Here is a 16717-nt window from a genome sequence, read left to right as displayed (position 1 = left end):
ACGTTATAAAATATTGGTAAGAATTATGTTCTGGATAGATAACAATTTTAAAAAGCAATAAAATAATAACAATTACTATAATTTCAAACTGTAATGTGAACACCTATATATGGCACACTTGCTTCAGAGCTTCAGCTGTGATTGCAGAGACCCTCTTAGATTCTTTTGACAAGGAAAAGACATATCTATAAGACATCTTTCAGAGACTACTCAACAGATAACATTTTGAAATTTTAAAGGAAGCCTTTACACTTAGGTTTTCAATCCCTCAGTGTTGTACTGATTGTACTATTGTGCCAAATCCAGTAGAGTGCTTATGTTTCTAACCCCTTCTAACATCAGGCACTGGCTGCCTGATACTTGGTTGAAATTGGGTAAAAGAGGTTTTTCTTACTCTGCAGACTCCTAACCTGTGTGGGTTGGTTTTTTTGTTTGTTGGTTGAGTTTTTTTGGTTTTGTTTTTTTTTTTTTTTGTACATAGGCACAACTAGAAAGGAAGAAGGGAATGATACCATGGCACCACCTGCCCACAGACAGAATGTGACCAGGATATGTCCTGGGATGGAGTAGGTGGAACTATTTGTATGTCTCAGAGCAGACATAGCCTTGGAAGACAACATATTCTATTTCAAAAGTGACTCGTGCATCTAGATGCCCAAATGTCTTTATTTCTTAAGAACTCACTTTTGAAGTGGAATTTGCTATTTAACTCCCTTATGTCTTGAGATAATGAGATTTTGGAAGACACAGGGCAAAAAATCCTGCCAGATCTGAAATGCTGCTCAACAGTAACCACTTACAAATGAGGACAATATGGAGGGCATTATGTATGCAATATTATACTAGCTACAGCGTGGTAATTATGAATATTCCTAGCTAAAAATATACCACAACAAAAACCCCATGTTAAAAATCTTAATTAACAGCTCTGAAGTATCATTCAATCACTAGATGTCTTCTGATGCATAAAGCCTCTTCTACCTATGAATCAGAAATGGTATCAGAGAAGTGGAAATGTACAGCTTACAAAACCCAGAGACCAGCATAACTTACCTACAGTTTGGAAGTTAAGAGCAACCATTTGGCAGCCGGCATTCCAAAAGACTTGTGGCATGTAGTTTGAGGAATCTACACGTGTTCCCTTTGGGTAAATTCGGCTTAGCTGCATCTTGTTGTATCTAAACGGTGAGTAGTTAAGATATAGTATGTGTGGCAAAAATCACTTTGCAGAGAGGTGCAACTGCAATATTTAAATGGAGATATTCTTTACAGAATGGCAGTGGGTTCCTTATTGGATTTCTGCAACTGTAACACTTCCAGAGGTCCAAAATTTTGGAGGAGATATGATAAGTACAGGGTAATTAAAGGTGCTGTTTGTTTCTGTACAGAGTACTGGGAATAAGCAAAGAAATAACACAGGCATATGCATAAAAAAGACAACATTCATAATATTCCATTTATCATTATGGCTACTAATTTGGGATTTTTCTAAGATTGCCTTTATGGAGGCCAATTAGCTGTAAACAGTGAATCTTCCTCTGGAGTGGAGAGAGGTGCTCAGTTAAAAAGTGCTCTTCTGGAATGAGCATTAGAATTGGATTCCACATACAGACAGAAATGATGAGTGAACACTTCTTACAGCTGAGTCTACAAATCTCATAGATGAGAACATGCTGCAGGTTATCTGTGAGAGTAGCTTTCTATTAATCTTCATTGAGGCACTATTTTATCTTGACCATTCATTCTTAACTGCAGCCATGATGAGAGATACTGAGAAACATCGAAAGGTCTAAACAGAATGCTCTTTTGCTTTTCTTTAAAAGTTGGTTGTTTTGGTTATTTTTTTTTTTAAAAAAGAGAATTGCATGGCAATAAAACAGCTCAATGCTCTTAGAACTAGAGGTATGATGGGAAAGCAAGCTTTCTCATATGACTTTGCAAAAAAAGTCAGCCACATTTTGACAATTTGCTCACCTTAACTCATACCACCTCATATAGGATGATAAATTTAACAATGAGAATACAAAGTATCAGGTCTCCGATATGTAGTTTATGCCTATTCCCTCTAGTCCTAGCCCACAGCACAAGGACTCATGCCAGCTTTTAAATTAGCTCATCAGAACCCAGGCCAATTAATTCATCTAGGAAGACAGGCAAATCTACAAATTTCATTTGGGTTCCCTATTTCCCCAGCCCCTGTTTCCAAATTTCAATAAAGCCCTGTAACAGATCTCAGATATAGAAAGGCTAAGAAAGCAGCTTTCTGAAAGTCAAGGATACTCCACAAATTCCACAGGAGACTTCGTAAGTTGCTCAAGCCCTTTGGTTTCCACAAAGGAAGACATTTCAAAACTTTTGTTGCGTTCTGAAAGTTTAAAGTGGAAATAAAACCAGTGACACATTAGAGCATGGAATCATATATAGTACATGAGCTGCAAACAACTGGTTTAGTCTCGGTCCCTTTAACCCATCCACTGTTCACCAGCTCATTTCACCTTGATCTCAAAGAATTTACATCCACAAGCATTTGCTGACAGCAGTAAGCTTACTCTGCACATACTCAAAGAGCTCCATCTGAACTCACGTTAGCACCGTTTAAGTTAAGGACATCAGCACCACCCCGAGATTGGTACTGGACCAGCCCCAGGCAACAGAAAGTCAGTGCAGGGGCAGAGATTTCTCAGGTTTCCTTGCAAAATACTTTGTTGATAAATTCGAGTGGTAGAGCCCAAGGCTCATAGATGCAGAGGTATTGTAGCAGCTTTTGTGGGGAACACAGAAGGCCCTGCTGGATCTCTAGATTGTCTTTGCAGACAGATGCAAGGGCTTGGAGGCGATTTGAAGCTATAATAACTAATGTCCGTATCAGATTAAACTAAGCAGTGTGCTAGCTGTGCCTACAGCAGTTCTCGTTATGTTCAGTATGTCGGGGTAAGGTCACATCTGTCTCAAACAGCCACAGAAACACTGCTATCTAATCAAGCCTGAAGGTACACTCCTGCATCCCAGCAGGTCTTCAGACCTAACCCTGAACTAATATGGAGCTTCTATAACCTCTTTAATTTGGTCAAACTTTCTGACCTGACAGTGGTGAAAAAGCTCCTCCTAAGCTTGTAACTCAGTAGGACTAAACACTAATTTGTGTATCATTTGTTACTCACCTTCACCTGATGGGTGCACAGCCTTTCAACGTACCCATGCAACATGCTGTAGCAGAAAGCCTAAGCAAGACCCTTCTAACTTCAGGAGTTTTTCCTTCACAATTTTGTACAGAAGGTAAGGATTCCTGTAAAACAACAGCTTCCCATTTCATCACAATCAGCTGTGTAGACTGCCTAGAAGGGGCCACGGTGCTGGGAGGTCATGTCTATTAGGTATCTCAGCACTGCTCTCTTTAAATATGAAGGAAACAGTGCCTGTGTTGAAACATGAACTCTCTAGCCTCACCACTTTATTGAAAGCAAACAATAAGGCAGAGAAAAGGCTTGCCCTCATCCGTTTTCAGAAGTAACTGTGCTGCAGTAATCCAGGGATGGCCAGGAGGCCAGCCTGGCCAGCTCCTTGAAGTCCAACTGCGAAGCTGCAGGAGAGGGATAAAACTGAACAAAAGCACTTGTCTTGCAGAGAGAAGCAGGACAGAAACAGGTGGGCGCTTTCCTTGTAGGAAGCCAAAAAGGAAGCAGTAGATCCAAAGAAATGAGAAGCTAGATTGTTTAGGCCAACGTGAGAGGAAAATGTACTGCCAGACTCCTAATTATGAACTATTTTCAGTGTATGTTGAAGTGTCAGAGGATGACCGTGGTGTTCTAAAAGTGATTCTCTTCCTCTAGGACAGCTGGGACTCTGATTTTATTGTGTACCCTATTTCTAATTAGCAACCACCATGCTACTGCCATTATTCATAGCTGTTATCTCCTAATGGCAAAGGATTCCTGCCATTCCCTAGAGGCTGCTCTCCTACTGCTCCTCTTCCTTTCCAACAAGCAATATCCTCTCTTTCTCCAGACTCTGTCCCAGCCAGCTCACTTCCATCTCAGCTCCTTATAAAGGACTGAGATTATTCTTATTCCATCCTTCCACATTACTAATGGGATAGCACTAGCAACACACATATATAGTGGTTTTGCTCTACTTAGAATATAGGTCCTAGAATTTGTTGTAGTAATATATTGTATCTCTCAGCCTTATCTTAAAGTAGAGCATCTGTAGAAAACCAGAACTGATAGCTGTTAAATGATTTGTTTACTAAACGTTCAGGGCTTAATCAAACTCCTAATTAAAATAAGAACAATTATTTCCTTGTAGTATCTGGAAAGGATTAAGAAACTTGCCCTTTGAAGAAAAAAGACTGCACAGGAGAGACACTTCTCTCTTGTGATACATTATACCGTGCTATCTTATCATCCACCTTATCAGGAGGAAGTCACTATGGAGTGGACAAACAACTCCAAAAAACTGTCTGAAAAACTTGCAAAAATACAGTTACAGCCACTTGCTGTCAGAGAGAGGGAACATATCTAGTGAGGGCAATCAGAAGACTGTTATGCATCCAGTGCTGTTCAGTATTTCTGTTAACAAGTTGGATGCAAGACCAGAAAATGCACTTTAAAAATGTGTGAAAGACAGAAGAAGTGAGGTACTATTATCACCATGGAGGCCAGGATCACAAATCAAAACAAATTCTGAATTAATTATTATCTGAAAAGATTAAATTAGGAAAATGCTGTAACACTGAAATGATGAAACTGTATAAAAGACAAGTATTGAGCTCTACACTTAGTGAAATGAAGTCAGGTGAACAAAAATAAAATCTGGGCAACAACTGGATAGGCAGCAAATTAAAAAAAAAACAACAAACCAAGCCTCATCTAACAATCCTTCTTTACTCAGCTCATCTTTGCTGATTGGCTGAGCACTGAGTCCAGGCCAGGACTAAGATCAGAACCCACAAGTCATGCTTCAGTGCCACTGCTTTACCAGCCAGCAACATTTACTACATAAGGCTGCTGCTTTAACAAACTGGTCACATTTACCACATAATGATATTTTCAACACAAACACCAGAAATATTAAATCCTTAACATTAGAAATTCACAGAAACAGTATGATTGATCAAAGGTCACATCAAGACTTAGAATAAAAAAATTTGGACGTCAGCAGCTCTTTACAAAAGACCAAACTCAGAAAGGCATGGGCATGTGAACAGAAGAAATCTACAGAAGCCAATTTTTTAACAGCTGCATCAACTTGTCCTGCTAGGATTCACATGGCTTCCTTTCCAGTAGGAATATCTCCTTCCCACTGTGTTCTTGTAACTCTTATTAGAGCTAGGGGAGATTATAAGCATCCAAAGGGACACTATTATAGGGAGCTGCATGATTTTGTGAGTGCTTGTGTGCTTTTCTGTATAAATACCCACATACAAATGAACAGGTAGATAACATCTTATATGTTTATTATTCATCACAAGTAAATGCAAAATCTCATGTACAGATAGGGACTTAGGTACCAGTTAGCTGTCCTCTGCCAAGGTCTCCACAAATCCCTAATAAATTAAAATGCTATACACTTCGTTAACTAAAAAGCTCTGAGAGCATATTGAAACCTGTCAAAGTGAAAAAGGGTAGGCAAACAGTGGGGGGTTCTGCACCAAGAAAGGAAAAGACGCTGCAGTGTTTACTGAGGATGCCACTGAGTGCACTCCTAGCAAGGCATCTTTCTGTAAAAGCCAGCGGGGGATGAAATGATAGCCTTTTCCATACAGCACACACAGGCAGGAAAGAGTAAATATGCATATGGGAAGGGCAGCCTCTGCTTACCCTGAGTCCTCTACAAAAGTAGCAGGGGCAAAATATAAAGCACTTGCTCAATCTGTAGGAATATTTATGATCACCTTTGTCAAATTGCTTAAGTTACTCTTCAGTCATGAACAACAAAGACAATGCAAGTACAACACTTCCAAAAATGTTTTTGAAATGGCAGCCTGTTTACTGTTGATAGTTTGATATTTAGACTAATAGAGGCTTCACAATAAACACAGGTTTATTTGGCTGGATACCAAGGGAACGTTTTTTTGTTCGGGTGCCTGTACCTAACTGAGAAGAAGCCAAGCAGCATTTCTCCAGAACTTTCTTCCAAACACTTGCTAGGGAATTTCCAGTATAAGATGTTGCTCATGCTTAGCTTACTTACTTTTTGACACTTCAAATGACTCAAACTTCACAGGCTGAATGTAGTTCACCAGGTTAGACATCTCTTCTGTGGCCATGGCCTCACTTCCAGCAGTACCCTGGGACAGAGAAGGAAAAATGCTGCAGTTTTGATCCCCCCATGGTGGCCATCAGAGGCCACAAATACCAAAGCCCAGTTTCCTATCAACCATGGTATCCTTCCTCAATCCTGTCTTAGTGAAGTCAATGCCTCACATAGGGAGCTTCACATAGGAAAGAAGAAAATTTGCCATAAAATTTAAATGTTTAGTTAAACTGCTGCTGTATTTATTCTTTTTACATGGCTCCTAGAGAAGGGACTGCATTACTTTTACGCATGCGTAGCGCTGAGCCCGTTGATCAGTACAGTTGGATAAATAATAAATACAGCTCTAAGTTTTTTATGTCAAGGTTTTCTTCCACCAATGCTATACTACAAGCAGTTGTCTACAACGGATCAGCTGTGGTGCTATTAATTCTTATTCTTCAGTAAATGAAAATGGAAATGAAGCAAAGATGCACTTCCAAAACGATTAACAATCAACTTCAGAAAGTTGGTGGCGTTTCTCGGTGCTCTGCCTCGCTTTCTCCACTAGATGGTAGTCCCACTCTTGGTAACACAAGCCAACCCACAACTGCTGGAACCGACCCATCACCATAAAACATATCTACACCCTTACTTCATCCATCGACGACTTTTTACAGTCATCATCATAGTCATCGTCATCATCGCTCTCAATCTCTGCTTCTCCTGAAAAGTTTTAAGCAGAAGATAATTACTGGCAGAAGCAACAGTTATAATTACCAGAGATAAATTCAAGAAAGATGTGCAAGTAGCACTGCTTAAAGGACACTAAATTATACATGTGCTTTTTGTCACAGCACAAATCAAATACACTGCCTCGAGGGATTCATTCATCTTCAACATTGATAAGTTCTTTTTGCTCAACCAAACAACAACTTCCTTTGCAGCTGCTGGATGCTCAGTGTTTGGAAATCATGGGCTAGATATCAGCACTGAGAAGAGATCATTTTGGTGTGTGTAGTGTGCACGGTGTGTGGGTATAGCATGATAAACTACTCTGAAGAGATGTTCCCATGCTTGAGGCACAGCCCTAGGGTTTGGGAAGACATGAATTGAAACTCCTTCAGGATCCCTGCAGGACCTTGGGTGAACGCCTTACCCCCACCGGGAAGTGCACACCAAGGTGGTGAAGGAATCACCCCTGAAAATTGGTGAGATCCTCACACGCTGTGGTATCAAGCGTTGTTCAGCAAAATACATCTGTTCTGAATATATCGCAGTACATGTACTAAGGTAGCACAGCTGGGAGGATCTGGCACAGGAGCCTAACTGCAATAGCTGGACATCAATTCCCTTCACCGCCTGCTTTGGTGTGCCTCACTGCTGGGAGTCTGGTGGCATAGCTCAGATGCACCGGGTGAGGGCAGTGCAAATCAAATAATGTGAAGAAGATGCATAAGGCTCATCCTTTCCCTGAAAACGTACTGATGGAGTAAATGGGACCACATAAAACACATCTAGTGACTTGCTCCCAATTGCGGTGTACTTGTCAAATTCCTATGGGCAAGAGACAGATTCTTTATTGTTAATTAACAAATGCCTCCCCTCGCCTCCAAAATATTTTGGTTTGGTTACACCAGAAAATTTAACCGTTAAGGAATATCAGGCTTATCTTTCTCTTTAGTGGGTCTGGCTGTCATGAAGTAGACATTGTGCATCTTAAGAAGACTCTGGAAAAGAAGGTTTAACTTGTACTGCAGTCACCTATCCACACCTGTAAGGCTAACAACTCTCCCCAAAGATTTTATTCCACAGACCTTTCAGCCTTCCTCAGCAGTGGAAATTTTATTTTGGCAGCACAAAAATCTAACCACTGTGCAGCATTCCCAAACTCTCCAGAGAATGGTAATTCAGTCGCAATTCCTCCTGTCAATTTAGGGTCTAATCCAAAGTCCACTGAGTCAATAAAGAAACTCCTCTTTGTTCCAGCAGGACTTGAATCATGCCCAGTGGGCCCCTTCTGAACATGGAGAGCACATATGACTTAAATAATGAGTGCTCCTTTCACAACCAAATGATGACTACCCAGGCTGTGTTTCCTTCCAGATGCAGATGTTGAAATGTCAGGCTTTTATTCACGAACACATTTCTTCCTGAATGCTTCACTGAAGAAAGTAACATGATTGCTCAACAGGCTCAAGGGATGGCTCAGGGAACCTCAACACATTGCAGAGCCAGCCACACTCTCACAGGATTCTCAGTGACAATCTTTGGATGGGAAGCTCTCAACTGATTTAACCAGACTGGCAAAACAACACAGTCCACAAAATGGGGAGCATGGGCAAATTTCAGCCAACTTGCAGAGCTGAGATACCAGGTAGATAATAGCTTGTTCTTGCTATAAGTGTCCAGGGAGGAAAGTATGCAACACATTATTCATTTATTTTAAAATATTTAACAGGAAGACTCCCAAGGAGATCAGATCTCATTTTCAAGTTCTGCATCAGACAGCAAAACCAGGACAAATAATATACAGGACTGCAAACACAGAATAAAAATTAGCAAGTGTTTTAAAAAGTATTACTACATCTGCATTGCTTTTCACCCAGCAGGATGGTCCTACGCTCACACCCTACCTTCTTTTCCCGTTACACTGCTGGGACACAAGCAGAGGAAGGCTTGGCCAGACTGAGGAGATGTCTGTGCTGGGGGACACCTTCATGCTCACCTCCACACAGTGGTGGTGGGATCAGCCCCATCCCTTCCCAGGAGGGCACAGGCCCTGTGTATCATAAATGCACGTTGGCTGCCATCTGCAGCTCTGCTGCAGGTCTAGTGTAGATGTGTGAGCTTGTCTAAGAGACAACTAGCTATAACGGCATCATAATTATTTGTGCTTGGATGGGACTACAAACCCAGCTCAGGACAGGACCTCTGCATGCTATGTGGCACACAAATACAGTGAAACTAGAGCACGCTGCTCCAAGGTTTTGCCCTCCAAGTACAAGACAAGAGTCTGCCCATGGACAGAGGCAGACAGAAAAACATCAAGAAATAAAAAGATGTTGCTCTCTACCAAAATAGGTAAGTTATAATGCAGATACTGTCAAGTGCTCATAGGCAGAAGAGCACAGGAATTCCTCAGTGGAGTAATGGGGCAGTTTGAAGGACGTATTCAAGGAGCTGCCCCTAGTAAGCGGGGCAGAATGGGGAAGGCTTAAAAGTGCTCACTGGGCAAGGTAACAAGTGGACAAAAGAGGCTGAATCCCCTGATGGGTAGAGGGGTTCAACACCTTAATACTGAATGGAAGATGATGAGTCGAGGAGAGCTGGGAATGGCAAGCCAAATCCCTATTACCAAGGGCTGAGAAAACAGAGTGCTAAATATTAATTCTCACCGTGCCTCAGCACTGAGAGCCTAATAAAAGGTTATACATTGGTTGAAATTCAGAGAAATTTTGTAATCTGCTTTCTCAGACCCCTTTAAAATAACAGCCAGAATGGGTTATAGATGTGGTACTTGCTGGTGCAGCTTGTTAGCTCTATAACATTTAGGCAGCCACCAGCATCTTGGGGGTGGAAATCACCTTTTGTTTTATGCATAGGCTGTATGTCAGCACCTGCTGATTTTTAAAAAGGAAAAAACGAACTTTATTCAGTTTGCTAAAACATTTTACTTTGTAGCAGTGGGCCATGGCCTTAGCTGGCATGCAGCAGTAATGTACCAATGCATTTACATACACTGAGTCTAAAACTTTTTATCCAGTTTTCTATTTAGTCATCATGAAAAGATGGAGGCAATTCTACTCTCTCTCTCTGTCTTCCTGTGACTCTTTCCTTGCAGCACCCACTACTCTGACAAAAATGTTATCCTATCAATGAGAAATTAACAATTTGCCTGAAAATTTGTATGCTGTTCAATTAGCAGGTTTTGGCTATTTTGAGTATAGGTCTGCTTTCGGTAAACATATGTACCTGTAGGATGGCCACTGTTCTTTTTGCAGTGTAATCTAACTTGTTTGAAAATCTTGCTTTTTTACTTCCATTCATACAGCCAGGTTTAAGATGCTTGTTTACCAAAATAACAATCTATTTCACAAGTGTTACCTCAGAAATTCTTTTTCTGCTTTGCCAGCTTTGCTGTACCTTTAGGGAAAGCTTTTCCCACTGACAGATATTATTCCCTACCGAAGTTACTTTTTACATCAATTTCATTAACATCTTGCAGACCTTTCAGCAAAGTTCATTTCAGAACTGTTTTTTTAATTATTGCTACTGTATCACCACCAGCTAGCTTTTATATGGTATGTTTTATAAACATATCAAAAGTGTGGTTTAATTTGGGTTTAAATCTGACCTCAGACAGTGTAAGACACAGTGAAGCTTGCTATCAACTCAAGTACGCATCTACATATTTTTTGCACTGCTGTGAAAAAACTAATTTGAAATCTCAAGAAGGCTAAATCAGCACAACTTTCTCCTGAAGATCAGCAGTAATTCTGACAGGAACTATACAATACAATAGAGTTATCTGAATAATATGCCCAGCTTGCTAAATGTAAGGATTATATTAAGGTTGGAGTATTGAAACACTTCATGTTAAGAAATGTTAAGAATTAGGCTTCCTTTAGTGATTCTAACTCTTCTCATGCTCCAGAAAGAAATTGGTACTGGGTATAGAGGAATATAATGGTTGCAGTGCGCCAGCATTACACATTGTAAGTAGTGAGATGCACATAAGGACTGAGGTAGTGAAGAGCGTCATGGTGACTGTTGAGCAGTGCTCCATGAAACCATGCTCTTCACTGGGTCTTGTCACAGTGGTCTTATAAAATGGTGAATATATATATTTTTTTAAATGTTCACAGACAGCAATCTGGCATCTGATTTACAGAAATGCTGCATACTTAGAGCTGTAAGCTGTAGATGAAATCTCTGGAGCTGTGCTCTGAGTATTTAAACTTTCAAAGTAGTCTTGAAAAATCAGATCCTGGATGTTCCTTGTCAGTTGGCCCTAAACTGTTCTTAAGCTCTCTCAGACTTGTCTCTCCTTTGATAAAATTGGCTTAATATTACTTCACTTCCCACAGGTATTGTTCAGATAAATTCGCTGCTGTTAGTCAAGCGTTCATATGCAGCCTGGATACTCCCACAGAAATTCACTGCAAGATGAGGATGCTACATCTAGGATCAAGTATTAAGTGACAGAGAGAAAAAATATTGACTAACTGCATTCTCCAAAAGAGGCATAGGTCCTAAAGGAGAAACATGGCTGACAGAAGGATTACAAATAATGTATTTTAGCAGTCACAGATGAACCGAGTGATCACATCAATTTTGCAATCTCAGTTCTAGCATTTTCTAATTTGTAAGTGTTCATCTTCACAATCTACAGTTAACAGAGGTTGTTATATAGGTAATATAAACACTATATTCACAGTTAATTTGTAAAATTACACACTCTATTAAGGGACTGACCCCCCTGCCTTGTATCAACATCTAGATTCACAGCCCAGATCTTTTCCCATAAAAGCTCAGAGAGAGGCTTCTGAAAGACAAAGCTGTCACCCTCTATGAGGATCAGGCACTCAGAAAGTAAAAGACATCCACTTTGTCACTAGGTTCTCACTATGTGCTGGTAACAAAAATGTAGAGTTAGGAACTCAGGGTTGATTTCAAGTGTTGGAAATGAGTCAGTTGGCAAACATGCACTCATTTTTCTGTTGCTTGGGATTTGTCTAAAGCAAATCAAGACAACAGTATTAAATCACTCCTGACACCAGGATGAATTTTCCTTTGAAATCCAAACATACTCCAATGCATGCCCTTTTCAAAGTTTCTTGACACAATAGTTGAAAACTCTTTCTTTGCTTTTCATAGGATAAACAATGTTATCCACAAATACAGCAGAATTATCTTTTTTTTTTTTTTTTTTTTTTTTTTTAATTCAGCTTGAGGCAAACTGCCAGCATGAAAATTTTCAGCTCACTTAATCAGAGTTTAGAAAAAATTACAATGGAAAAAAGTTTTTTAATGGCAAATAGTAATGAACTTGTACTCCAGTAGAGCTTTCCATTTGCTCTATGAGTATTCTACTATGGGAGCATAAACATCTCCGCTTTTAGCTATCCCAAATTTCAGTTTTAAGGGGTGAAGAAATTCAAGTGCAGGGAACAGACGTTGGGCTGGGAATTAGGATATACAGATTTTGTTGTCTGTCCTGCTGTTAATCTGCTCCTGTGGTTTAGAGCAAATCCTCAAGTTATTTTTTTCTCTTCACTTCTCTTTGTCTAGGTTTTAAGCTCTTCCAAACAAAGACCATCTCTTACTAATTTTTGCATACCAACACTCACAATGGTCTCCTGCAGATCCCATAGGCATTACCAGAATATATGCTTTAAATTACAGTAATTTTTCAATTTCATTTCTGATTTTTAAAATTCTGCTAATAATGAACAAGTTAAATGTAATACACTGTTTTCCATTGGCTACATTCCCTATAATTCCTGATGGTAACAAATATCTATTTGTAGTATTATTTTTGCCTGTTTCCATCTCTGGAACAGAACATCTTATAACACTTTGCATAGAGGTTTGTGACATTTTTCCCAACTAATGCAAGCCAACAGCAGATTGAGCCTTGCCTGCCTGAGGAACAGATCACTCATTCAGTTACCCTAAATCTTAAGGCACTGCAGAACCACCACAGTTCTCCTGTGCAGTGGGTTAAATCTGAAAGGGCACCAAATGTTAGGCACATCTCAGAGGCAATGGAAAAAAGAAAAATTGATATTTGGTTTTGGGCTTGGGCACACAGAAAAGACACCCAAGGGTGGAGGATTTGGAAGCTTGCTCTACTTCCTAAGCAGTGCAGATAAATGTTAGTACACACTGCTGAGCTTCAGGTCACTCTAAGTGATTCCTCAGTCACAAGCCTTCACAGACTCCTGGATGAATGACACTGAGCGTTATTTTCTGCTGAGTAAGGCCCACACTGGTGTACCTTTACCTTGCTAGAGCAATGTAAATATATTAAATTATAGCTGCAATTAAGTACTTGTGGTTTAGGGAAAAAATATATTTGTAGATTCAATTCATACCTGCTCCGGGGGAGGAAGGTTCAAACATACTAGACGTATCACTGCATGTGTTGGAAGCCTGCTCTGACAGCTTCTTTTTTGCACTTCCATCTGCTGACTTATGTGACTTCTTTTTATTCTTCACCAGAATTTTGTACATTAAATCCATAGGGCTTGGAAGAGGAACCCCAGGTTCAAGCTTGCAGAAAAAGGAAGATAAATTTGTTACAACAAGAAAAGAAATGAGCTTATGGCAATTTCTTGGGGCCCACATGGTGCAAGATAGTTTTGTAACCTCTACAAGCCCAGTTAAAATGAAATGTATTTTGAACGAGGTAATCTCAACATTAAATGAAACAGGGCTACTGAGGCCGCTTAAGAAGAAAAGAAAAATGCTTTATGAAATGTCTACAGTAATAACTGAAGTAAGTATTAGTTCAAATATGAAAGCCTACATTAAAATGGCAGCTATGAGAATCAATTGCATTTAGAAGATTACAATTCACTGTATCAAAACAATCTTTGCATCAGTAATTATATGCTTAAGTCACCAACAGCTCACATTGTTTAACCCCCTCCTTTAGGGCAGTTTTGAAAGGCTAGATATAAAGAATTACATGGGACTGAAACACTTAAATAAAAATTCACACAGGTATTTGGGATCTGATAAACACCAAACCACATTACCGGGTATTTTTCCAATGGATCCATAAGCAACGCATCTCCAAATATTAATCTGCAGTACTCTGCCATTTTTGCCTGTTGTTTAGGGCTAAAGGGGAGAAAATAAATAAATAAATGAGTCCTACTAATGCTACAGAATGAAAGCAGCAGTAATGGACTACCTAATATCCCTAAACTAGATATAATTTCCTGAGCTAATTGCTGTGAATTTTTCAGAGACCTAGCAATTACTCCGATTCCTCTCATAGAGCTTATCAAAATGATCATACATGAAGTAAAGGCACTAGTCAATTGAATAATAGTGAAACTGAACTTTTAACACTGAGATATATTTTCCTGTGCACTTAGAAAATAAAATAATGAGGCTTTCAGTTGCTACCTTTAGGGAAATAAGTGTACATAAATTTGCCTCTTTCAGGCAACATTTTTATTCAGAGTTTAAATGTTTTCCTCCTTATGTTACTTTATACACAGGCCTGGCATTCTTCTCACACACACCCCTCCCAAACCCATTTCGATTTAGTTTTCTTTCTGTCATACTTGACCTAAGGCATAAAACCCAAAACAATTACAGAGAAAGCATTATCTTGTGCAGGTGTCTCTGTTAAATTTCCCAAGCCGAGGGTACCTGTCACCTCCCTCAGAACATCTATAAGGCACAGCCATAGAGAAGAAGGGGCAGAAGACATTACTTGGGTCTCAAAATCAGCAAAGCTGCATCAGCTATAGGCACTGTCAGATTTCACTGCCCGGAGCTGCAGCTGCATCTCTGCTCTGTGCTCTACAATGAACTGACACAGCCGCAGCCCTCCTGGGCTGGATTTGCACCAAAAGATTGCACTGCTCTCGCCAGCTCGCTCAGTACATCCCCTGACATAGCCTCACTTGCAGAAGTCACTGCATAGATGTAATTGTGCTACTGCTACAAAGTATTATGCCAGTTTGGAGAATTGCTGCAGTAAGTGCTGGTGTAACTACATTTTATATGCATATAATTACATACTGCACACATATTATGTGTTTGTAACTGGGACCAATGTATCTGGACAGCCTTGTTAGTCAGGATCTGGATGTAATAACAAATTGCTAGGTGGAGCTGCTCAATGATCATTTTAGCTTGTTTGGCTATGTGGTCAGATTTTTTAAAATTGTATTTAAAATCAGTCAGAGTGTCAAATTTTACCATAGTGAATTACTTCAGCCGTTTTCCTGACATCCTCTAGAAATAAACTGAACCTCAGTAAACTCTACTTATAATCAATTTACCCAAAGTGCAACCAAAGAATGAAGTAATTCCTGTATTATCAGTGATGGAGTCTTTAAGATGGCTTATACTGCTCAGAAATATTACTCAAATCATCTTAAAATGCAGCTCAGTGCTATGGTTACTCTCTTACTAAATGTAGTCAACTGTGCATTTTTGTTATATGAGCCTCTTTAAAACCTGTAACAACTGGGCTTACGTATCTTTAAAAGTTTCCTTTTTTGATACTCTGTTGAGAAGTCTCCATTAAAGGACAGGCTTATATTGCTTAATATAACTTCCTCAACTACTGTTAATCATGATCTGCATATCATGGAAGATACACGAATGGCATAAGTGGTTTTGTTACCATGGAGCTATTTTTCATGACAAAACAGAGCTGGTTATATAGGAAAAAGGAGTGCTCATTTTTCTCTTGCAAACTAAGAGTACAACCATCGCTGTGTCTAGTTTGTCATTAGCTACCAACTGAGCACCTGGGACTGCAGCTCTTCCTGGAGTCAGCAAGGCCAAACCAGAGCTGAGATAAAGGCTGGGTGGCATTTGAATCAGAAAATGTAATTTCCCCAAGACCAGCATTCTGAATGTCCCTTGAAGCAGATACAGGGTGATCCGGTCATCAGCTCAGTCACTGACAAAATACATTGTGAGGAGGCTTTAAATTATTCCACTAAGCTATGCAAGCGCTGCATGCACTTTAAATCACTGCAGCATGTCATTAATGCTTTCTTTTGCATGCAGCCAATTCTGCAAAAAAGCTAAAAGCCACTTTTAGCTGAGGATGGAGATTTAAGATGAAGACAAGCAAGGCAGTGGAACTAAGAACCCGCAAGAAAGAAGGTGATGGGAAGAACAGATCAGGCTACAACAGTGTGTTAGCTGTTTCCAACCACCAGCTACCAAGGAAAATAAAGGTCTCTCGCTCTAGTAAGCAGGCAGACTGGGTATTTGCTGTAGGTCTAGGGATCATTATACTCAATTTTTTATCAGTCTGCTCCATCAGTATATATTTTGAATTGACCCATGCTCTTAGAAGTCAGAAAGTTCAAAGGACACCTCCTTGAATCAAAAAAGCACAATTATTGAGATGGTAGTAATTAGAAGTGACATCAGCATTTTTAAATGGACACATCAACTCCAAAAGGAACTCTTGATAGGAATAAAAAAAAAAACAACAAACCCACAAGAGTTAAACCTAATAAATTTCAAACTATCACCACAGCTAGAACAAATTATTCTGATCTTCTTTGTTTAATTACATGTTTACCTCAAAGAGAGTGCAGTGAGAACTTCCATTTTTGCAAAAGAAAAAATGTAATGCAACATTATTTTGGTTTAGCATATAGATTCTGATGTCACTGGATCCCGGAGGCAGAAAGAAGGAAAAGGACAATTATGTGAAAAACTAACGGTTTTTAACACTATATATATATATATATATATATATATATATATA

At 39.6% G+C, this 16717-nt stretch overlaps 1 protein-coding gene across 1 annotated transcript in view; it reads right to left on the bottom strand.

Annotated features, from left to right (window-relative positions):
* The window catches only part of PLCB1 (phospholipase C beta 1), a 397493-nt gene that overhangs the window by 87885 nt on the left and 292891 nt on the right, over positions 1-16717 (bottom strand). Inside the window, exons 13-18 of the mRNA XM_026844689.1 lie at positions 14001-14085; positions 13335-13512; positions 6890-6960; positions 6193-6289; positions 2281-2365; positions 1054-1178 (exon numbers count right to left, since the gene is read on the bottom strand). Of these exons, the coding sequence (XP_026700490.1) occupies positions 1054-1178; positions 2281-2365; positions 6193-6289; positions 6890-6960; positions 13335-13512; positions 14001-14085 (641 nt within the window). The remainder of the gene's footprint in view (positions 1-1053; positions 1179-2280; positions 2366-6192; positions 6290-6889; positions 6961-13334; positions 13513-14000; positions 14086-16717) is intronic.

This window comes from Athene cunicularia, assembly GCF_003259725.1.
Source record: "Athene cunicularia isolate RWA chromosome 3 unlocalized genomic scaffold, athCun1 chr3_part1, whole genome shotgun sequence".
NCBI classification, from domain to species: Eukaryota; Metazoa; Chordata; class Aves; order Strigiformes; family Strigidae; genus Athene; species Athene cunicularia.
Note: the sequence above shows the minus strand (reverse complement) of the source record. Positions and strands in the feature narration are given on the sequence as shown.